General features: G+C 41.6%; 2 protein-coding genes across 2 annotated transcripts; both read left to right on the top strand.

The window, feature by feature from the left end:
• Positions 1 to 172: 172 nt before the first annotated feature.
• Positions 173 to 12,073, top strand: zbtb49 (zinc finger and BTB domain containing 49). Its single transcript, XM_058417781.1, has 9 exons — positions 173 to 309; positions 781 to 1,022; positions 2,441 to 2,603; positions 2,781 to 3,732; positions 3,891 to 3,937; positions 4,029 to 4,102; positions 4,195 to 4,277; positions 10,783 to 10,944; positions 11,284 to 12,073. Exons 2-9 carry the CDS (start codon positions 871 to 873, stop codon positions 11,775 to 11,777), a joined length of 2,127 nt encoding a protein of 708 aa, XP_058273764.1. The 5' UTR covers positions 173 to 309; positions 781 to 870; the 3' UTR covers positions 11,778 to 12,073.
• A 3,682-nt stretch (positions 12,074 to 15,755) lies between these two features.
• Positions 15,756 to 17,685, top strand: drd5a (dopamine receptor D5a). The gene has a single exon (XM_058417629.1). It carries the CDS (start codon positions 16,168 to 16,170, stop codon positions 17,527 to 17,529), a length of 1,362 nt encoding a protein of 453 aa, XP_058273612.1. The 5' UTR covers positions 15,756 to 16,167; the 3' UTR covers positions 17,530 to 17,685.
• The last annotated feature ends 5,452 nt before the right edge of the window (positions 17,686 to 23,137 follow it).

Consider the following 23,137-nt stretch of genomic DNA (forward strand, 5'->3'; position numbering starts at 1 on the left):
ATTTAAAAATAAATAAATAAAAATCCTACATAAAAACCCCAACGCCTCCTGTTCGATGCATCACTGTTTACCTTCCGTGCAGAAACAAATGCCTACTTAGGTTTCAATGACAGAAAAAAAACAACATTCTAAAACAACGTTGATGATTAAACACGTGTAGAACACACCCAACATGCCGTTGTTACATTTAAGATCACAATAAAAGCCGTGTATTTAGTTATTTTTAATAATACATACGTTAAAAAACGGCGCCATCGGTAGTCGGAAGTGACGTTTGTAATCAATAGTGACTGTTCAGCCGAAGAAAAGGTAAGAGATCAAAACAAACCTATAAAATATTTACTCTGCATTTATTAGTTTACAGCGCAGACGTGTTTGTTTTATTCTTTAAGTTAATTCGAATAAACTGATTTTATTATGTGTTTAAAATAAAGCCTCGAATTAGCTGAAAGACTGAATTAGCATCAGTTGCTATAGCCGGAAATGCAACTTTGTCTTGGCTGGTCACTTCAGTCCATTTTCTCTTAAAGTTTAGCATCAGACTTGTGTTTAAAGTTTATTTTTTATACTTATTTAAACAATGATTTCTATTTTCTAAAGCCACTGGCACTAATCATATTTACAGAAATCCAGGCCATGATAGAGAAAATTATTATTATTATTATTATTATTATTATTATTATTATTATCATTATTATTATTATTATTAAGGAGCTGTTAGGACCGAAGCGTAATATAAAGATTATAAATATTTAATAATTTTGTGTGTGTCTCCTGCAGGTTGTGTATGAGCATGAGTGTGTGAGTGTGTGTGTGTGTGTGTGAGAGAGAGAGAGAGAGAGAGAGAGAGAGAGAGAGAGAGAGAGAGAGATGGAAGGACTGTACACACACAGCGTGTATCTGCTGCAAGAATTGCAGGAACAGAGGATTCAAGGGCTGTTGTGTGACTGCACTCTGGTGGTGAAGGGCGTGTGCTTCAAAGCACACAAAAACGTCCTGGCTGCCTTCAGCCCCTACTTCAGGTGTGTGTGTGTGTGTGTGTGTGTGTGTGTGTGGTGCCCGGCACATAGAGGTGTGCTTAGGGATCTGGGATCTTTCTTCAGTGACAAGTGAAAAACACCACTGTGGATCAGCAAACTCACACACACTCATACACAACAACACATACACTCATACACAACACTCCTCACCACTACTGTCTCATTGATTACTGTAAAACTGGCCAGACTTTACCATCATTCACACACACACACACACACACACACACACACACACACTACAACTGATTCTCTCACAGATTTATTACACACTACACACATGTACAAAATGTTTACTACTACATTTTTACTACATGGGATGAACTGTCTGTGATGGACTGGTGACCTGTCCAGGGTGTACCCCCGGCCTTTCACCCACTGTGTGCTGGGATAGGCTCCAGCAGATCCCAGTCACCCTAATTAGGAATAAAGTGGGTATAGAAAATGGATGGAAATGGATGGATGGATTGATGGATGGGATGTACTGTTAAAGGAATATGAGCAACAACAATGTGGTGTGATACAGTCTGACCTGAAAAAGAGTTTTTATAGCCGCTTCAATTCAATTTATTTGTATAGCGCCTTTTACAATGGACATGGTCTCAAAGCAGCTTTACAGAAGTATAGAAACAGAGAAAGAACAGGAAAAAAATATTAAAAATGATTAAACTATTTTATCCCTAATGTCGACACTGGCAAGGAAAAACTCCCTGTGATGATATGAGGAAGAAACCATCCTCATTTGGGTGACACTAAACAGTAAATAACTAAATAATGTCCTTTCTACAACAGCAACCAAGGGCTTATGGGGAACTCTTAGTTCATTGTAGTTTCTGAGTTCATTTTAGGCACTAATTCCTTGCTGTCACAGCACATCCCATAATGTTTCATTCCTCTGATAGTTCCCCATGAACCCTTGACTGCTGTTGTAGAAAGGACATTATTAACATTTATATTATTTACTGTCCAGTGTCACCCAAATGAGGATGAGGTTCCCTTCTGAGTCAGGTTCCTCTAAAGGTTTCTTCCTCACATCATCACAGGGAGTTTTTCCTCGTCATCATCACCTCAGGCTTGCTCATTAGGGATAAAATAGGTACTTAACTTTAAACTATGTTTCTATACTTCTGTAAAGCTGCTTTGGGACAATGTCCATTGCTAAACGTGCTATACAAATATATTGAATTGAATTGACTTGATACCACATAAACACTAGAGTTTATTTTTAAAGGAAGAAACAACATAGTGTTTATCTGTTGACGTCTAATTCATCTGCCATACAGATGAATTAGAATCGAGAATGTAATCATTCTGTGAGATAATAAAACATTTATGTAATAAAATGTGTATGTGTACAAAACACACTGTTTAATGTGTGTGTGTGTGTGGGTGTGTGTTTTCAGATCTCTGTTCCAGAACTCTCCAGCAGTGAAAAACGATGTGTTCCATCTGTCCATCCAGGATGTAGGGGGCATCGGTCAGATTCTGGACTACATGTACACTTCCCACCTGGAGCTTAACCCGGACAACGTGCACACGCTGCTGCACATTGCACAGAACCTACAGGTACAACAGGTCATTGTTGCTGGCTGTGTCCCAAACTGTATAGAAGCAAACTATAACAGCAAACTGCTGTTTTGACACACTACTTTATAACATGCAGCCATTTATAAGATGCAGCACCTCTTCATTTACCTGAATTAAGAACTTGGATCTAAATATACTTATCTGTTTTTTTCGCAGGTGTCTAACATCATTAACATGTGCACTGTGTACTTGAAGCCTGTGACTCCGCCCCTTTCGCTGCCTGATTGTGTTCTGGGGAGCCCTTTACCTGCAGAGCCTGACTTCCAAAGCGCCGCCCCCAGTGACATCACCAATCCCAATGTCCAATACAGACGACCCCAACAGACAAGTGTGATGTCAGTGGCCCCGCCCACTGCTAACCTGGAAGCAGCCAGTAGTCTTCCGGCTCATGGTTACAAGCTGAGGAACTTTTACAGCAGGCAGTATTTTAAAAAAGTGGCAGAGGAGCAGAATAATAATAATAATATTATTAATAATAACACACAAGGTGCCAATCCTAGCCTTCCAAAACCGCCCACGAATGCAGAGAACCAATCACTGCATTCGGCACCATCTACAACAACCAGTCAGATACCAACAGACACAGGAAATCCTGTTCTGTCTCAATCCACCGTGCCTGTGATGTCACAGACATTACCATGCTATGCAAACGCTACCATTCCCCCTTCTTCCTTGTCCTCATCGACTTCCTGTTCTAATGCTCCTGTGCTTCCTGTGAGTGGGGTAAAAACCACCCCTGCGTCTCGCACTGTGTGCCCTAAAAAGGCTGTTTACCTGAAGAAGTTCAATTACCATGTTTTAGACGAGGGGGTGGAGTCTGAGGGTTTGATTGACAGCTGCAGTTCAGAAAGAGACCAGCAGGTGGGGACAGAACAAAGGCCAGAACTCGTCAGCGTAGACACGCCCATTGAGGAGCCTGTGGAAGAGCCAGAACCCAGGATGCTCCCTATTCCTGACCCACCACCACAGCTGGAGCAGACATGCCCTCAAAATCAGAGGTCAGAAGGGTCAAAGGTTGCAGAAATGAATAACAAGTGCTGCTGTGAAGTGTGTGGGAAAACATTTAAACACCCCAGTAATCTAGAACTGCACAAACGCTCACACACCGGTAAGACACACACAGCACTGATACACTCTTACTCTTTAATAAAAACCAAAGAAGCTATACCAAATGATATTTTGATATGCATGAGGTATAGTGATATACTGTCATATTCAGTGTGTGTGTGTGTGTGTGTGTGTGTGTGTGTGTGTTTGCGCATGCAGGTGAGAAGCCATTCCAGTGTAATGTCTGTGGAAAGAAGTTTTCCCAGGTGTGTAGCAGTTTATACCTACGGTTTGCATATTCCACAGACTGTGACAAAAATTCAATCTTAATCTGAGTGTGTGTGTGTGTGTGTGTAGGCAGGAAACCTGCAGACTCATCTCCGCCGCCATTCAGGAGAGAAACCCTATATCTGTGAGCTCTGTGGGAAAAGGTAAAAGTGTGTGTTTGTGTGTGTCTAATGTATTCAAATTCAATGCAGTGTCACTAATATATATATTTGTGTGTGTGTGTGTGTGTGTGTAGTTTTGCTGCATCAGGTGATGTTCAGCGGCACATTGTCATCCACTCAGGAGCCCGACCTCATCTGTGTGACATCTGTGGACGAGGTGCCCACACACACACACACACACACACACATACAGTAGAACTCATACAGAGTCATAGTAGTAAGGCAGTATCAGTAATATTAGTGGTTCTTAACTCATCTCGTGTCCCAAGGTGTTTCCTCCTCTTATACCACAGCAATTTTGCAGCAATTACAATTTTCATTTATCAAAGAAAGACACACAGTTATCATATTCATTATATAAGTCCCTTCTTTTCATTCCCTTGTGACAAAAACTGCTTGCCAAATAAATATCTTCTCAAAGAAAATGTCAACAATTACACACAGTCTAAGGGCTTGGACACTCAGTTGTTTGGACAGCCAGGGGTAGTTCGTTCCACCTCTTGGTGCCAGGACAGAGAAGACTCTTTATTCATGTTATCTTAGTGCTGTATAAGACTATGGTAATGTTTTCATCACAATGAAGTGCTTTAAGAGGCTCGTCAGAAGGCATATCAAGACCTTGCTGCCCCCTCTCGGTCTAAGAGAGAAGGAAAGAAGAGGACGAATTGAGTATCAGAAGCATATTGGCGGTATGAAAGCCTATGTGAGGATATGACTTTACCAAGAGAGCAAGAGGTCTAGAAAGAAAATAGAAGAGGACCCAGTACTAAGCCTAGGGGGACACCTGTAGAGAGTAAGCATAGAAAGTGCATTGCCATGCTTCATCATGTTTTCAAGGACATATGAAAAGGCCAATGACATTTTGGCTGATACAGCAGTTTTTCAGTAACGGCCACAAGCAGGGGTGGACTTAGTGATTTGGGGGCCCTAAGCATTTCCAGGTAAGGGAATCTTGCGCATGTGCAGTACGATAGGAACGTTCCAGTATTCATGAATCATGGGGGGGCCCCGCATTTGAAAAGATGTAATAATAACGTTACAATCTTAATGGTTATAGACAGACCATACAATATATGATAGAAAAGTAATAAGTACTATATGATTTATATAGGCTTCTTGGTATTGATCGGGGCCCCCTAATTCCCCGGGGCCCTAAGTGGCTGCTTACCTCGCTTATTGGTTAAGTCCGCCCCTGGCCACAAGGGCATCTTCTGTGAAGTCTGCTGCCTAAAAGCCATTCTGGTTAAGATCTTGGAGTTTATTTGGGGCAGGATAAAGAGTCCTCTTTCTCTAAAATTGACATGAGAACAAAAGAAAACCTTGGATGAAATGAGCTCTGATATTTCAGATATCGCAAATGGAAAAAGCATAAATAACATCCCTAATAACGACTATTTCCCAGATTCGGTGAAATGAAGATAATTAAATGAACCTTCCATGCCCGGTTAGCGAAATTAAGGTCAGCTTGTTCTACCTCTCCGACTTTACCTCGATAAGCTTTGACATTTCTAATAATGTCATTGTGTCATCATGTACCTCTTGAAATTTATGAGGGTGGAAGGATGGGCTATTAAATTAGTCATGCTGTTGTTTATAAAGGATATGGACCTTAGGAATAAATCTTTAGGTCAAATTTTGGCAAATTCAACTGTAATCAAAAGTATAATGAAAATGCTGATAGCGTCATCAACAACCCAGCAAGAACAATGCACAAAGAGTTGCCTGGGATTATTATTTGTAATTAGCAGAAGAGAGCAGCGATGTCAGATCAGACATCAGGAGAGGGACCTCCAGAGGTTGACAGTGATGAAAAACCTACATTAAGGATGTCAGTTCTTCTCGGTGGGATAAAATATGCCACAGTTCTGGTTAAAATTAAGGTTGGGAATGAGTTCTGTTTGCACTTCAATAATTATATCTTCCATCCATTCATTTTCTCTACACGAGATCTCGGAGGACTTGTGCTTAGCACAGTGTGCTAACCATTGCAGGGCAAAATCACACACCCATTCACACATTACTGATCATTTAGATAGGCCAATCAGCCTCCAGAACATGTCTTTGGACTGGGGGAGGAAACCGGAGAACCCAAAGGAAACCCCTGAAGCACAAAAATATAGTCTAATTTATCTGCACTGTATTCAAACCCCTTGAACCTTTGCATATTTTGTAGTGTTAGACCCTGGAATTGACCTGGAATTCAGTGATATTTTTCCCATTTGAATCTATACAATATTTTGAACATCGGAATATGCAAAATATTTTTTACTGTGGAACTAAAGCTAATTAAAAAACAAAAAAGTGTACATTTGCTGGTAGCACAAGTATTCATCCCTCTGGGACTATACCATGTAGATCCATCTAACTGTTATTGATTCTTCCTGGCAAAATGACTCCAGTTATGTCAGATTGGCAGTTTTCAAGTCTTGAGATTTAGCTTTCTAACAAATCCACATTCTTTATTTTGAACAACTCCAATGGAGCTTCGGTTCCTTTATGATTTGTTTCAGGTCTCTTGCAGACTGCAACAGGTTTCCTTCTAGCATTGTACTGTACTTGGGTCCATTCCTCAATCTCCTGCCCTTAGCGCTGACCAGTTTCCCAGTTCTTGTTGATGACACAACATGATACTATTCAATTCAATTCAATTTATTTGTTTAGCGCCTTTTACAATGGACATCGTCTCAAAGCAGCTTTACAAAAGTAGAGAAACAGAGAAAGGAGAAAAAAAAATTATTAAATGAAATTATTAAACTATTTTATCCCTAATGAGAAGCCTGCGGCAAAGGTGGCAAGAAAAACCTCCCTGTGATGATGTGAGGAAGAAACCTTGAGAGGAACCAGGCTCAGGAGGGAACCTCATCCTCATTTGGGTGACACTGGACAGTAAATAATGTAACTGTAACTGATTAATGTCCTTTCAACAACAGCAGCCAAGAGCTCTTGAGGAACTATTAGGTCAGTGTAGTTTCTGAGTTCATTAAAGACACGAATTTCTTGCTGTCACGAGCTGACAGATGAAATGACAGATCTGTGACGGTGTGAAAGTCTCCAAGTGGCTCTGTCCACGGCTGTCTCCTGGTCACAGGCTGTCCACACAGATCCATCCACAGCATCAGTGAGCACCACCAAGCGAATAGACTCAGACCAGGGGTCGAGGCAGTGGTCACACTGGAAACTCAGAACACTGGGAGCTCAGGAGTGGGATGTATAACTCAACAGAGAGAAAGATATTAAGTATGCTTGTGATCGTATGATGTTTGAAGACAATGTAGATTATGTGTAAAGTGCAGGCAGGGACTCCGGCAAGACTAACTGTGACAGCATAACTAAAAGAGAGAACCAGAAGGTGACAGACATGAAGACGTCCCTGGACATAAAGCATCCAACCACTTCAGTCAGCACACCTGAGTGACTTGCGATACTACCACCACCATGTTTCACTCTATAGGGATGAGGATCTTAAGGGGATAAGCAGTGGTGGGTTTCTACCCAACATCAGTCCAGAAATGTGTTTTTTTTTTTTGGTCTCATCAGCTCAGAGAACTTGCGGTCTTTGAGGAAGAAGTGTTGAATGATGAATTCGTAACTTTTATAGTTATTGTTTGTAAACTGTTTTGCACACCATTTCAGTCTGAAGAGTGTGTGTCATCTTTCATTTTGCAGCCTGCTCAGGATCCCCTGCCACCAGAGAGGCATAATGCAATACTGCAGTCTATTTTCCAATAAGGAAGAGACAGCGACACAAGGAGAAATAGCAAACATGGAAAATTCGGTGTTTCAAGAAGAGGACTCCTGTAAGTTAGAAAGTAACTGCAGTGATTTAGACCGGTATAAAGTGTAGGAGTAGCTTATCTCAGCAAAGACTACAGAATAGATTTTGACACCTTTTGAGAGTGTGAGGAAATCTCTAACCTGTAACATATTATCAGTGATGGCTGTTGGGGTTATTAGACAGGAGAGCTGATGTTTATGCCACGTTTCTTCAGAATACTTCCTCCTTCATACCACTCCATGGATTTTTCACAGCCGTTGCACTCGGTTCCACGAAAAGACTTACAGAAATGTATCTAATGTGGAGGCTACAAATAAATCTTTATTATAATCTGATCAGACGCATTGACAGGTGAAGTGAATAACACTGATTATCTCCTCATCATGTTATTGGGTGTATATAAATGGTATATAGCCGCAGACCAGTCAGGGTGCCCGTGCTGACCCTGTGCACCCCTGAAAGCGCCAACAATGTGTATGTGAGCATCAGGTGGCCTGGTCTGATGAATCACAGTTTCTTTTACATCACGTGGATGGCCGGGTGCGTGTGCGTCGCTTACCTGGGGAACACATGGCACTATGCACTATGGGAAGAAGGTGAGCCGGCGGAGGCAGGGTCACGCTTTGGGCAGTGTTCCGCTGGGAAACCTTGGGTCCTGCCATCCATGTGGATGTTACTTTGACACGTACCACCTACCTAAGCATTGTTACAGACCATGTACACTCTTTAATGGAAACGGTATTCCCTGATGACTGTCGCCTCTTCCAGCAGGATAATGCACCGTGCCACAAAGCAGAAATGGTTTGATGACCGAAACAACGAGTTTGAGGTGATGACTTGGCCTCCAAATTCCCCAGATCTCAATCCAATCGAGCATCTTTGGGATGTGCTGGACAAACAAGTCCGATCCATGGAGGTCCCACCTCACAATTTAGAGGATCTGCTGCTGACATCTTGGTGCCAGATCCCAAAGCACACCTTCAGGGATCTAGTGGAGTCCATGCCTCGACGGGTCAGGGCTGTTTTGGCAGCAAAAGCCAATTAGGCAGGTGGTCATAATGTTATGGCTGATCGGTGTACATTATTTCTTTTTACTAGCCCATGTAAATAACCACCTCTGCCTGTTATACAGATGTTTTGTAGTTGTTTCTAATCAGAATATTTTCCAGCAGCAAATTAATGAAATAGGACGGCACTAATTAATATTTTCTGCCAGCATCGAGCGGCTCAAGAAATGAAATGGAACTGAACAGCGTAATAGTTAATAATGAGTCTCCTGATTTTGTAAAGATATAATGATTAGACACACATTTAACAATATCAAACACATCGGAAGTTTTTTTTATACTCTGAAATCATGCCTAAATTTCTCCCTCTATAAGTCAAAGCCAGTTTGCCCCTAGTCATTAATATTAATAATCATATTCAGTCTTTCTGTTCATTTAATAATTCATTATAGTTCATAGAAGTATAATAATCTTCTCAATGGAAGGAGAAACCTTTTAGACAGAATAATGAAATGGTGAAATATATGGAAATTGAGCACCTCATGTAGAGGAGTAATGTTTAGAGAGTCAGATCGCTTGACTCAACAAGATTTGGCACCTGTTAGTGGGTGGGATATATTAGAGGCAGCAAATGAACATTTTGTCCTCAAAGTTGATGTGTTAGAAGCAGGAAAAATGGACAAGCGTAAGGATTTGAGCGAGTTTGACAAGGGCCAAATTGTGATGGCTAGACGACTGGATCAGAACATCTCTAAAACTGCAGCTCTTGTGGGGTGTTCCCGGTCTACAGTGGTCAGTATCTATCAAAAGTGGTCCATGGAAGGAACAGTGGTGAACCGGTGACAGGGTCATGGGTGACCAAGGCTCATTGATGCACGTGGTGAGTGAAGGCTGGCCCATGTGATCGGATCTAACAGACGAGCTACTGTTGCTCAAATTGCTGTAGAAGTTAATGCTGGTTCTGATTGAAAGGTGTCAGAATACACAGTGCAGGACATCGAATTAAGGTTTCTTTCCAAGTCAGGGATTAGAAAAGTTTACATTACAGCTAATCCAAAAAAACACTTCAGCAAACTCATTTCAATTTGATTTATTTAGAGCTTTACAGATATCTATACATTCAGGATATAAATGATCAATTTGACGTTTACTTGCATGATCCAGGAGACAATAGATGCACTGACTCTCATCTTGAGCAGCTTCCCACTTAGTGAAAGTGGTCTGACATCCAGATGTGAGTGAGCAAGGTACAGTAGCTAGACCTACACCTACATGAGGTCGAAGAGGGTCTAGAGCATGTTTCACCTTTGGCCACAGCCAGTCTTTCTGGAACCTTCAAAGCATGTGACGTTTAGCCAACTGGTTTAGTTTAATGTGTGGTTATTTATTGTGCAGCCTTGCTTGGGTTAGGGTTAGTAGGAGGAAGAGATGGAAACTTGGTTCTGCAGCAAGGACTGTTACCTTTTGGAAAGCTCAAAACATCAATGCGTATTTGTAAATGAGGATTTAGAGCTCAGTGTTTGCTTTGTAGAAACATTGTAGGAAAAATTGATAAAAGGTACCTTAAAGTTGATAAGGAACCTTTAGGTTTCATTGACAAAAATAGCTCAGTACACAGCAGATCCAAAGAGCTCGCACTAATCTATATAAAGGGAGAGAAGAGCCTCATCTGTACTTCAGCCAAAGCCACACAGAACATTTCCACGCAGATGATTTCACCTTTCTGATCCATCCTCTCTGTGCATCTCACAGATAAGAGCCGGATCAAGACTCCACTTTTAATGGTGTCGCTCCATTATTTCCTTGTGTTGTGTTTCCATCAGCTCCTTTTTGGAATCTCTGGATCTAACAGGTGTGTGTGTGTGTGTGTTTCTATGTAGGTTTTGGCAACCTCAGTAACCTGAAGGAACATAAGAAGACTCACAGTTCGGAAAAAGAGTTTATCTGCGATCAATGTGGCAAGTCATTCAACATGCAGAGAAAACTAATCAAGCACACAATGAGACACACGGGAGAGAAACCGTACTGCTGCCAGACCTGCGGTAACACACACACACACACACACACTCCCCTTTAGGATTGTAGAAAAGTTGCTAGCTTTTTACTTTTTGGATTTTTTGGTTCCATCCATTTTTAACCAAACATGAAAAAGTTCAGTTCTGGTCAGTTTTCAGCACCACACTGATCCTGCTTCTGGTCAGTAACCCGTCCATATTTCAGTGTATTGTGCAATTAACAAGGAAAGATCTGACTACTATGATGCAGCTTTTTTTATTGATCATATTTTATGTAATTAGGCATTGAAATAGTGACCGGTTGTTTGCATAGAACGAACCCTTTGAGTGTGATAACGTGTCCCACTTTAACCTTAATGTTTTCAGGTAAGTGCTTCGCCGGCTCAGGTGACCTCCAGCGTCACGTGCGTTCCCACACAGGTGAGCGTCCGTACGTGTGTGACACCTGCGGGAAAGGGTTCACACGCACAGCAGTGCTACGCCGGCACCGAAACTCTCACTGCAACACCCAAACACACACCACGTCCTCGGAGGATACACACGCCTCGCCCTCTCGCACCGAGGCAGACTCGCACACTCAGCTACACACTCCACACAATCAGAGTGAACTCGGTTCCCTTCCTCATCCCACCTCTGCCCCGCCTCCTCCGGAAAATCCCAGACAAGCCCCGCCCTCTAATGACGCCACCTCCACGACGTTCTTTTCCTCGCACTCTTCATCCGCTCCGCTCTCGGATCTGCGCTCAGGTGTTCCGCATCATTTCATTTCCAAGCCCCTCCCTTCGAACTCTAAGGCCCCGCCCCATCCTCTAAGGCCTGCCCTCCACTCTGACTCTTCCTTCAGCTGGGACTCACAATGAAAATGCTTCAGAAGATGACCACTGACTTCTCTGGTGATTCCACCATTTATCAAAGATGAATAAAATGTCCATCAATTATATTTTTTATTACACTAGACTCATTATTTCAAATGGGTTCTATCAAAGGGATTGTAAAAAATCTGCTTTCTCCATATGCTTTATGTCTTTATGACACTTAATGAAATGGTGAAATAAAAAAGGCAAGCTTTGGACACTGAATTTTCTGGCCTGATTTGTTTATGATTCATTTACCATGTCCACTAGAGTGTGCTATATCCTTATGTCCATTACACTCTGAGGTATAATAAAGTTTGTTCCTGAGTTGCTCTTCTGTTCTACACTGGTGTTAAATCTGTTACTAGCTAAAAAACGAATTAATTTTATAATCTACATCTGGTGTCCTAAAAGCATAGTCGAGGTAGGATGACTTTATGCTGATGTGATGCTTGTCCCACCATTTAACGGCAATTATCTTTCTGCTGCTGAGATGGTCATTTCTCTCATTTACATTCTCTATGGGAGAATAATGTAGTCTTTCATCTGGCTAATTTTGGCATTGTTAAGGACCAGACACACTGGCTTTTGTGTGCTTTCATTCGTGTTGTGTGACCTTGCCTGTTTGATCAATGAACCTGCACGTACTTTGTGTGTGTGTGTGTGTGTGTGTTGACTCACGGCAGCATGCTTTCTGTGCCCCACTGATTAATATGAGCCTGAGATCCAATGTTGTCTTTATGCTTCACTGAACAGTAGAATGGAATTAACCTCCTCAAGACCCTGTTGCTAGGTGGTCTAGAAAGTTTTCCACAGGGTGATGAAAGGGTGGCAAAGCATTTTTTTCTTTCTCAGAGTGGCATGTTCATGGAGGAAGAACGAGAACGAGCTCTAGGATCATTGGTACCGTTTGGTTATGTAAACATAGTGATGAACTCTGGATCATGGTAGAAGATGAGCATTTGGATGTCACCGAGTCAATTAGATGCCATCTCCATGGCAACAAAGCATTGCATTTTGTCGAAACACAGATTCCTGGAGGTTGCTACACAATACTGGAAATTTGTAGTGGGTTTGACGTGAAAGGACGAAGAAAGGCGGAGGATCTGTGATGCTGTCAGGTTCCCTTTCCTCCTTGGGAACCCGGGGCTTCATTCATCAAGCTTGATATGAATGGATTCGTTTCTAACTTGTTCATATGAGCATTCACACAAGAAATCTGGTCATGAAAATCTAGTTTTGGGGGAAAAAAATAAATTCATGCTCCTGAGTGTGTGTGTGTGTGTGTGTGTGTACATTTATACATAAGAAGATTAACCCAGGAGCGTTGCTAAATCCTTTTTCCTGGGGCAGTGTCTGATGAGATAGATTACAGTAGCTGCAGTCTGAAAATAAATCTTTCCTATCCATTCATCAATATCATTTACATCATTTAAATTATTTAGAACATCATCTGAAGCAAAAATATCCTGCACATCTCTTCAGTCATAAGCCCCACCTCCTTCACTGTGTGCTCCTCCTCCTTTCACATTTCCCTCTTGAAACCTTGACTTGAGGACCGAGGAGCAGTAACTACTAGGTTTACACTCATCCCTGTGCTAATGAGTATTATGGGAATTTGTATTCAGTTGGATGATGACATCCCGGTTTCTGGATCTAATTTACTTGGCGCACAATGTTAGCTTGTTTACCTTAATTTTGAAGCAAAATTCATCTGCTCAATTTCTACAAACACCCCTGAGACTAACTAATGAAAACCCTTATCTGACTGGCTTCAAATCACACCATCTGTGTGAAACCCGGTCGCTTTATATTCATCACCTTAATTAAAGATGTATTCAATGTAAACAGATTAAAGAAAGATTGACTCATCAATCAGTTAAGAAGAAATGCTGCTGTTATTAAAGGAGGAGTGACAGTATGTTGGTTATATTTGTCACAACATCTTCTTTTTATGCTGTGCAACACTTTGAATGATACAGTATATTGCCAAAACTTTTGGGACACCTCAGGGCTCAGCTTCTTAGTTCCAGTGAAAGGAACTCTTGATGCTTCAGTATACCAAGACAATTGGACAATTTCATGCTGTCCTGCACAGAGTCCTGACCTCAACCTGATAGAACACCTTTGGGATGAATTAGAGCGGAGACTGCGAGCGAGACCTTCTCGTCTAACATCAGTGCCTGACCTCATAAATGCGCTTCTAGAGGAATGTTGGAACAGGAAGGGGTCATCCCCAAACTGTTCCCACAAAGTTGGGAGCATGAAATTGTCCAAAATGTCTTGGTATGCTGAAGCATTAAGAGTTCCTTTTTTACTGGAACTAAGGGGCCGAGCCCAAACCCTGAATTCAATAATTTGGAGGGGTGTCCCAAAACTTTTGGCAATATAGTGTAAGTGACTGATCTTGTGTGTCTCAAGTTGCATTGTGCTGCATAGTCCCTTGTGTATTATGCACAGAATACACCAGCATCAGGGATGGTGTGTTAGCGTGTGAGGGATATGTGGCTGACAATTGATGAAATGCTTCATGCCTAATAGCACTTTCCTTGTAATTTTATCCTGAGTACAATACATAGATTTTTTTTTCCCCTCCATTTTTATTCCGACCTATTTTCTTTTCATCTCATATCTGATTCTCATCCTCTTGGCCTTTTCAGTTGCTGTTAAATATTTTCCTAGCATAGATGTGACTCAAAATAACATCCACGTCTTCCATTTTTGGTGTTCAGGACTGTGGGCATAATTTTTTTTATTTTTACGGAGCTGTTTTAATGGAGCAAATTAGTTGTGCTTTGCATGCTGGGTAATTTTCTGGTTGATTTGGATTCATCGAGGTACGTGCAAGAGTACAAAGAAAAATCAAAAATCCATTTTCTTAACCGCTCATATTATGCAGGGTTGTGGGAACCTCCAGTCTATCCCAGGGATGTGGGGTACATGGGGGCAGGGGGGTGCACACACTGGATGGAGTGAGTGTCAGTCCACATTCACACATACTCACACATCCACTCACACAATTTAGAAATGGCAATCAGCCTGTAATGGATGTTTTTGGACTGGAAGTGGGGTGTGCTGGAGTACCTGGAGGAAGCATGGGGAGAACATGCGAACTCCACACACACGCATGACACAGGAATCAAAACCCAAACCCCCATCCAGAGAAACTCAGCCACTTTAAAACTTCATATTTGAATCTGGTCATTTATTATTATTATTATTATTTAGGTCAATATGGCTTAAACAAAGATTTACACACAATTTGGTAAGCAGACTGATAAATGAGGCTCCTTAATTAAACATGGCATAATGGACTCTATTAACATCATTAACATATTGTAAATGAGAATCTGTCTGCTTGAAAATAGGACGTGGTTGGATCATCCAGCAGGACAATAAAAGCATAAATAAACACAAATGTGCTTGAATGTTCACCGGATTAAGCTTTAGGCACTGTACTAAACCCTGTGTGACGAACTGAAGAGGAGAGATCAGGACCCTGCAGGATGTGAGGAGATTCTGCATGAAGTTGTGCTCACGGATTCCTCTCTCTCTATTCTTCGGTCTCATCGAGGATTATACTGGAGGAGATGCAGGAGATTTCACAAAACACTAACAGCAGGAGTGCAAATATCTGCGACAGATGGTTTGGCTAAAAATAGATATTTTTTTGCAATAGAATAAATATATTCATTCATGTTTTTTTCCCCCATTAATGTTTTCTACCCATTGTTAGCAATGGTGCAAATAATTCTGGAGCTCTACTGGTCATTTTTCCAGGCTTGTGATATTCTTGTCCTTTATGTTATGCTCTTTCCAGTCGCCATTTGTCCCAAACTACTTTTTATACAAGAAAATGCATATTTATCTAATAAAAGCTAGTTTTTAGGCTCTGCAATGCAAATAAATATCAAGTAAGATATTCCAAGCTGTATTTCTGTACTCTCTCTCTCTCTCTCTCTCTCACACACACACACACACAGCTTCATTCTGTCCGTCCATCTCTCTTTCTCTATTTTATTCTGTCTTTTTTCCCTGTCTCCATCCCTCACACTCTCTCCCCCACCTCGCTCACTATTTTAAGCGTTTCTCTCTATTCCATCCCTCCCCTCCTCTCTCTCTCTCTCTCTCTCTCTCTGAAGCGGATCGGGTTCTCAGTTCGCGCGCTCAGAGCTCTGAGGTGTCACGGTAACTCTTTCTATCCTTTTTTTAGAGGAATTAAACTATGTTGTGACCTAGGACAATTAAATAACTTTTTAAAAAAAAAAAAAACTCCAAAATGGCACATTCACCTGCCGCGCTGTCCGCGTGCAAGCTCGTCTCCAGTAGCGGAACGGATGCCGTACCGTCACTGCGACCGCTGCTCGCGCTCACCTGACACCGTCCGCCCGTGACTATGCGGAACCAGAGCGAGCCGGATGAGGAGGACGGAGAGGACGGCCGCCGCGATCTGGCGCTGCGCGTGCTGACAGGATGCGCTCTCTCGGCGCTCGTGCTGTGCACGCTCTTCGGCAATGTGCTGGTGTGCGCGGCCGTGCTACGCTTCCGCCACCTGCGCTCCAAGGTCACCAACACATTCATCGTGTCCCTCGCGGTGTCTGACCTTCTCGTGGCCGTGCTCGTGATGCCATGGAAAGCCGTGGCGGAAGTAGCGGGGTTTTGGCCGTTTGGCGCATTCTGTGACATCTGGGTCACGTTTGACATCATGTGCTCCACAGCATCCATCCTCAATCTGTGCGTGATCAGCGTGGACAGGTACTGGGCCATCTCCAGCCCCTTTCGATACGAGCGCAAGATGACCCAGCGCGCCGCATTTGTCATGATCGGCGTCACGTGGACTTTATCCGTGCTCATCTCGTTCATACCGATACAGCTAAACTGGCACAAGGCCAGCAGCGGAGCAGAGATCGTGCGAGGTTTTAACGGCACCGGCACCACAGCGCGCGCTCTGACGGACTCGGAACAGAACAACTGCGACTCGAGTTTAAACCGGGAGTACGCCATCTCCTCGTCGCTTGTGAGCTTCTACATCCCCGTAGCGATCATGATCGTGACCTACACCCGGATCTACCGCATCGCACAGATGCAGATAGGCCGAATCGCGTCGTTGGAGCGCGCGGCGGAACACGCGCAGAGCTGCAGGACCGGCAGCCGTGCGCTGGTGTGCCAGCACCAACAACAGCAACACAGCACTCTCAAAACGTCCATCAACCGCGAGACCAAAGTGCTCAAGACCCTGTCCGTGATCATGGGCGTGTTTGTGTGTTGCTGGCTTCCGTTCTTCATCCTCAACTGCATGGTCCCGTTCTGCGCGCGGCGTAGAGAGAACAGTGGCGACAGGCGCGCGGGCCTGCCGTGCGTTAGCGAGACGACCTTCGACGTGTTCGTGTGGTTCGGCTGGACTAACTCGTCGCTCAACCCGGTGATCTACGCGTTCAACGCCGAGTTCCGGAGAGCCTTCGCGAGCCTGTTGGGCTGCCGGCGCCTGTGCGCAAACACGCAGGTGGAGACCGTGAACATCAGCAACGAGTTCGTGTCCTACAACCACGACACGCTGGTGCACAAAGAGATCGCCGATGCGTATGTAAACATCATCCCCAACGTGGTGGAGTGCACGGACCACGAGGACACCTTCGACCGAATATCGCAGCTCTCGCGCCAGGAGGAAGAGGAGGAAGAGGAGGATGTTGTGGTCACGGACTCGGCGGAAATCAGCTTGGGTAGACTGACACCTTTCAGCCGGAACGGAATCCGCTGAAGTCGCGCGCAACAAGTAGGAGCGAGTTAGGAGTGGTTTAAATACACAGCAAAATCCGACACAGAGCAGAATTCACACCTTTTATGTAAATCCACTGTCACAGTGGACAGTGTCACATTTTAAACCATTTTCAGCTTTCTGTACTGAAAAAATCATCCACACATATAATAATAATAATAATAATAATAATAATAATAATAATAATAATTCTTATAAAATTATATAAACTTCAAAATTAATTTCATGTAAAATTTTAAAGCATTTTAACTCAAAAAGTGATTATTATTATTATTATTATTAGGATTATCATTATTATTATTATTATTATTATTATTATTATTATTATTATTATTATTACATTGCATTTACTGATCATCTTCAACATTGTAGAATTAATATTAGTTTTATAAATTAATTTATATGCTATAATAAAGTGTTAAATGTCAGGTAATGCACGTTTATATGTGAGCCCTGCTGTTATTATTTATTTATTTTTATTATTATTATAAATGTAAATTCAGCATTAAGCTCTAAGGGCCAGTTTAATGCTGTAGTTGTTCATCAAAACGCAGAATGTGTTCATTCAAAACTGTGTCAATGGTGTAGCGGTTCATTCAGCACTACATGTTCATTTCATGCTTGAATTCATATCTGCGAAGGCTGACACTGAAGTAGAATTTATTTATTATTACAAGAAGGGGTTAAAGGCTAAAAATGTTAATGGGATTCTGTCGGAGTTAATTCAGTACTATTCGAGTTAATCCAAGAGTTAATTTCATTTCAGTTCCTTGTCAGTGGCAATTCTACCAGGGAAGAGTTTCTTCCCTGTACTGGAATTCAACTCTGGAAATGTTTCTTTAATATTGAAAGAGTTAAATGAAACTAGGTGTCATGTCTGTAGAAAACTAAACATGTAAAAAAAAAAAAAAAAAAAAAAAGTGTTGTAGGCATAATTCTAAGAACATATTAATTCATTCATAAATCCATTTATTTATTTGTTTATTTATTATGTCTTTTTTATTTAGTAATTATTTAAATGTCTTTATTTATTTATTATTTTTATTTATTTATTTATTTATTTATTTATTTATTTATTTATTCATTCATTCAGTAATTATTTAAATGTCTTTATTTTTTATTTAAATGTATTTATTTACTTATTATTTAAATGTATGTATTTATTTATTTATTTATTTATTGACAAAGTGCTGAAACCTACTCCATGCAAGCATTAAAGCTACAATGTGACAGTGACGATGTTCATTCAACAGCTAATTAATTCAACAAAGAGTAAGCTCATCAGTGTAGGTGTTAATTCTGTGGATTTTGCTGTGTATATAAATGTCCATTGGATCCTAATTGTCCTTAATGAAGCTTTCAGTTCACTCGTTTAAAAAAAAAAAAAATCTTAATGAGAAACGAGGAAGCGTATCGTTACCCTCATCTCATAAGGACTACAGAATCTATACAGAACTAAAACGAAGACACTGCTGTGCGATATCACAGGGGATTTGTACAAACCGATATGACTCACTCCCCAAAAAAAAGAGAGAGGAAAAAAAAAAGGGATCAGCAGTTTCATCACTAATCCGACTAACAGACTTTGTGAAATGGGACGCAGCCTTATGTGACCTGTTCGCTCAGAAGGCCTTACGTGCAAAAGACAACGTGTGCAATATTAGTGTTACTCTCAGTGTTCAGTCTGGAGCTTATTCCAAATGTCAAAGTGCCCACAGTTTGTCTCTTTCTGTCTGTCACTTCCTCTTGTCCTTTTTATGGTTCACTCTGCTGACGTAGTGATTGTGTTCCTGTCTGTGCACGACTCTAATAGAGTTTCTAAACACCGCCCCGGTCGACTCCTTCGCACTGTTCAGATGCCTGCGACACCGGCACATGGTGAAAGTAGCTCACAAGCATCAAGGTCAAAAGGTCAAAAGGGAGGCGCTTGTGATCAGAGTCAATGATCAGTGTTTGTTCACTGCCATTAAAATCATGGAATTAACATCACTGCCGGTAAATCTTAGCATTAACATTGGCATTAAAAAAAATGTTCTGGCAGTGACGTAAAAAATTTTACATGAAACATTTCAGAGTATGACCAATGGTACTACTACTAGTAATTAGTGGTTACTAATGGTAACTAGTAGGAGTACGGCGTAGGATGACACAAAAATGCCGACATGTAAACCAATCCTTATTACCTCAAGCTCACTTGGAAGAATGTTTCTATTTATATGACCCTGTTTTGTTGTTTTCTTCACAAGTCTGACTGGTGACATAAACAGAATGTAGTAAATTGCAGGTCTGTTGTTATATGATCTTTATCGTATAATCTGACATGGAGACATGTCATCACTCAGCCTGCGATAGAATCCAGCCGAGATTTTATTGGGATCATGTCGTGCTGTGTGACGAGTAATAATCTTAAAAAGACTGCTGAAAGCACACAAGGCAGCACTTCATTCATCCATTCATCTTCAGTAAAGCGCATTATCCTGGTCAGGGTCATGGTGTACAGTGGCTGCTCTACGAGGCGCTTAAAATTCATAGCGAAAGCCTCCTATAAAGTGCCAAAATTCACGTCCAAGCACAGGCCATTGCCTTGTATCAATGTCAAGGATACAGCAGGGGTAAGCTGCTTTTCTCGGCCGTTATATAACTTCAGGCTGTCCTATAAAGAAGGATTCTGCAAATAAGGCTGAGAAATACGTACTGTGGTTCCGAGGACCCCAAGGACTCAACTGGTGTATCTTCTTCAGTCATCTTTCATGCTTTGTGTGCAATATTAGAAGGAAGAAAACACTCGCTTTTGCATGCTGTTAGAGGATATTAATCAACAACAGGATGGCGTAAAGGTGGAGTTAATGAAGTTGATGATTTTCCTCTAACAGCATGTGATTTACTCCATTTATACCACTGCAATCTACGAGAGATTATTTTTACGACAGGTTGTACTTTTTTAACCACTATTTTTGTAGTTAGTGGAACATATAATACCGAAATACTACAGAAAGTTAATTCCTGTTAAATATAAACAGTCGGTTTATGTTTAGGACCCTTTTTCCTTCTGGGAGTTAATAATAATAATAATAGAAAAAACAAACCAAAGCATGTGACCACGTTACAGAGAAACAAAGAAAGCACAACGTTCTATAACTATTTTCTGAAGACCTTCCCAAGAATTTTTTGGAAAAGTACTGACCATGACAAAGCGCTAACACTGGAGACTCCTTCCCTAAATGTTAATTCTTTGTTAACTATCACATGATGAGCATCCACTCATCAAATCACTGTGACTTTGCTGTTACTATAGAGAAGACGATCACATTCAGTAGAAACCTATGATTTGAATGATACTCCTGGACAAGTATCCAAACGTCTGTTATGGAAACTGAATCAGAATTCATCAGTGCAATGTTCTAAAAGATTTGCAATGCATTAAAAAGTCCCTGGGCCTGTATATTGCTCTTCTGTTAAATATATAACCCGATATAATGTCCATGTTGATGACTAGCAGTGGACTTCTCGGCTCCAGCAGCTATTCGGCTACAATTTGTACGATCTGTTTACTTCGACCTGTGTACAGTCATATTGTGCTAAGAACTAACTGGTTTCTAATTAGCAGAGTAACGTTTCATCATGTGATGTACAGAGGAATAAAAACGCAAACTGAACCACAGGTGATCGGATGTTTCTGCGATTGTTTTATTGCTCCTGCCTAGACATTGTAAAGATTTTGGATCGCAGAAATGACACCTGGGTAAGTTGTGAGAATAAACTCTACAATGATGTGTTATATTTAAGCTGATACGAAGACAAGAAGTGCCATGGGGGTTCAACTGAAGAGGGGTAGTGGACAGGAAGAAAACAGGACTGGACATTTACATTTCAGGCGTTTGGCACACGCCCTTATCCAGAGCGACTTATATTTTTATCTCATTTTATACAACTGAGCAATTGAGGGTTAAGGGCCTTGTCCAGAAGGGGCAGTTTTGGTGGACTTGGGACTTAAACTCACAATCTTCCAATCAGTATTCCAACACCTTAACCACTAAGCTACCACATTGAACCAAGACCACAAATTTTAATCTAATGTTGCTGATATATTCCACTATACCTATTCTGTGATCACACAGTTTTTAGGGCAGCAACAAGTGCATACAACATACACTGATCAGGCATAACATTATGACCACCTGTCTAATATTGTGTTGGTCTCCCTTTTGCTGCCGAAACAGCCCTGACCCTTCCTGCACTGTGTATTCTGGCACCTTTCTATCAGAGCCTGCATTAACTTCTTCAGCAGTTTGAGCAACAGTAGCTCATCTGTTCAATCGGGCCACACGGACCAGCCTTCTCTCCCCATGTACATCAGTGAGCCTTGACCCTGTCGCCGGTTCACCACTATTCCTTCCTTGGAACACTTTTGATAGATACTGACCACTGCAGACCGGGAACACCCCACAAGAGCTGCAGTTTTGGAGATGCTCTGATCCAGTCGTCTAACCATCACAATTTGGTCCTTTATCAAACTCGCTCAAATCCTTACGCTTGCCCATTTTTCCTGCTTCTAACACATCAACATTCAGGACAAAATGTTCACTTGCTGCCTCTAATATATCCCACCCACTAACAGGTGCCATGATGAGGAGATCATCAGTGTTCTTCACTTCACCTGTCACTGTTCATAATGTTATGCTTGATCTGTGTATAAGTACAACTGTAGAAACTGGAAACTAAACAGCAGAAATCCAACCAGTCCTGAGATACAGTGAAGCATGGTGGTGGTAGCAGGGACTGGGAACCTGGACAGAGTTGAAGGCAATGGACGGATGGTGACAAATACAGGGCAGAAAATCTGTTCCAATCTATCTTCAAACAGGAGCCGAGGTCTACTTTAAAGCACTGATTACACACCACACTGCATCACGATCCCTCTGAGCCTCCAGCACTACTTGGTTGAACCCACCATCTCTTAAAGGAGGCATGCTTCATGGCTCGTCTCTGTTCTGGGGTCCAAATGGTGGAATAAACTTCGAATGATGACTAAACATCTAACTTTTTATGAAGTACTTATACTTCAGTGCTCTCTTGTGTGTTTTTATACCGCACTACATCAGCAGCAGGGTTTTCAGACTGACCCAGTGAATCAGTATGAGGTATGAGGATGATAGGGAAAGAGGGTCTGTGCAATGGCCATAGCTATTCATCTAAATGCAAATGTTCACCTTTTTCTTCAGCCAGCCATTTGTTCTGCTTAACTAACATTAATGGTATGTCTTTAACAATAGCCAATTAAGTTTTTTATTCAAGATAATTAACGAACTACAATTCAGGCCAAAGGTTTACACACATCTCGGCTCTACAACTTCAAGCCCCTTTTCCTGTGTTAAGGAAATTAGTTTATCTACTTTTTTTGCTCATTCCTTCTGACAGACCTGCTGCTGGTTTTAATGGCCTCCATGCATTTTCAGTTAAGCCCAAAACTTTTACAGGATTCGAGCTTTGTTTTGTTCCTTAAACCATTTTGTTTACAACTCTAGAGATGCACTGTCCTGCTTGAAAAAGTTGCTGATGTCTAGAGATTTCTACATAATCCTTCTTACTC

This window comes from Hemibagrus wyckioides, linkage group LG02, assembly GCF_019097595.1.
Source record: "Hemibagrus wyckioides isolate EC202008001 linkage group LG02, SWU_Hwy_1.0, whole genome shotgun sequence".
Lineage (NCBI taxonomy): Eukaryota > Metazoa > Chordata > Actinopteri > Siluriformes > Bagridae > Hemibagrus > Hemibagrus wyckioides.

Excerpts from the sequence above, each read along its gene's own strand:
- zbtb49 (XM_058417781.1), top strand. The coding sequence starts at position 871 with ATGGAAGGACTGTACACACACAGCGTGTATCTGCTGCAAGAATTGCAG. Across the intron at positions 1,023-2,440 it reads GCCTTCAGCCCCTACTTCAG|ATCTCTGTTCCAGAACTCTC; the intron begins GTGTGTGTGTGT and ends GTGTGTTTTCAG. Across the intron at positions 2,604-2,780 it reads ACATTGCACAGAACCTACAG|GTGTCTAACATCATTAACAT; the intron begins GTACAACAGGTC and ends TTTTTTTCGCAG.
- drd5a (XM_058417629.1), top strand. The coding sequence starts at position 16,168 with ATGCGGAACCAGAGCGAGCCGGATGAGGAGGACGGAGAGGACGGCCGC.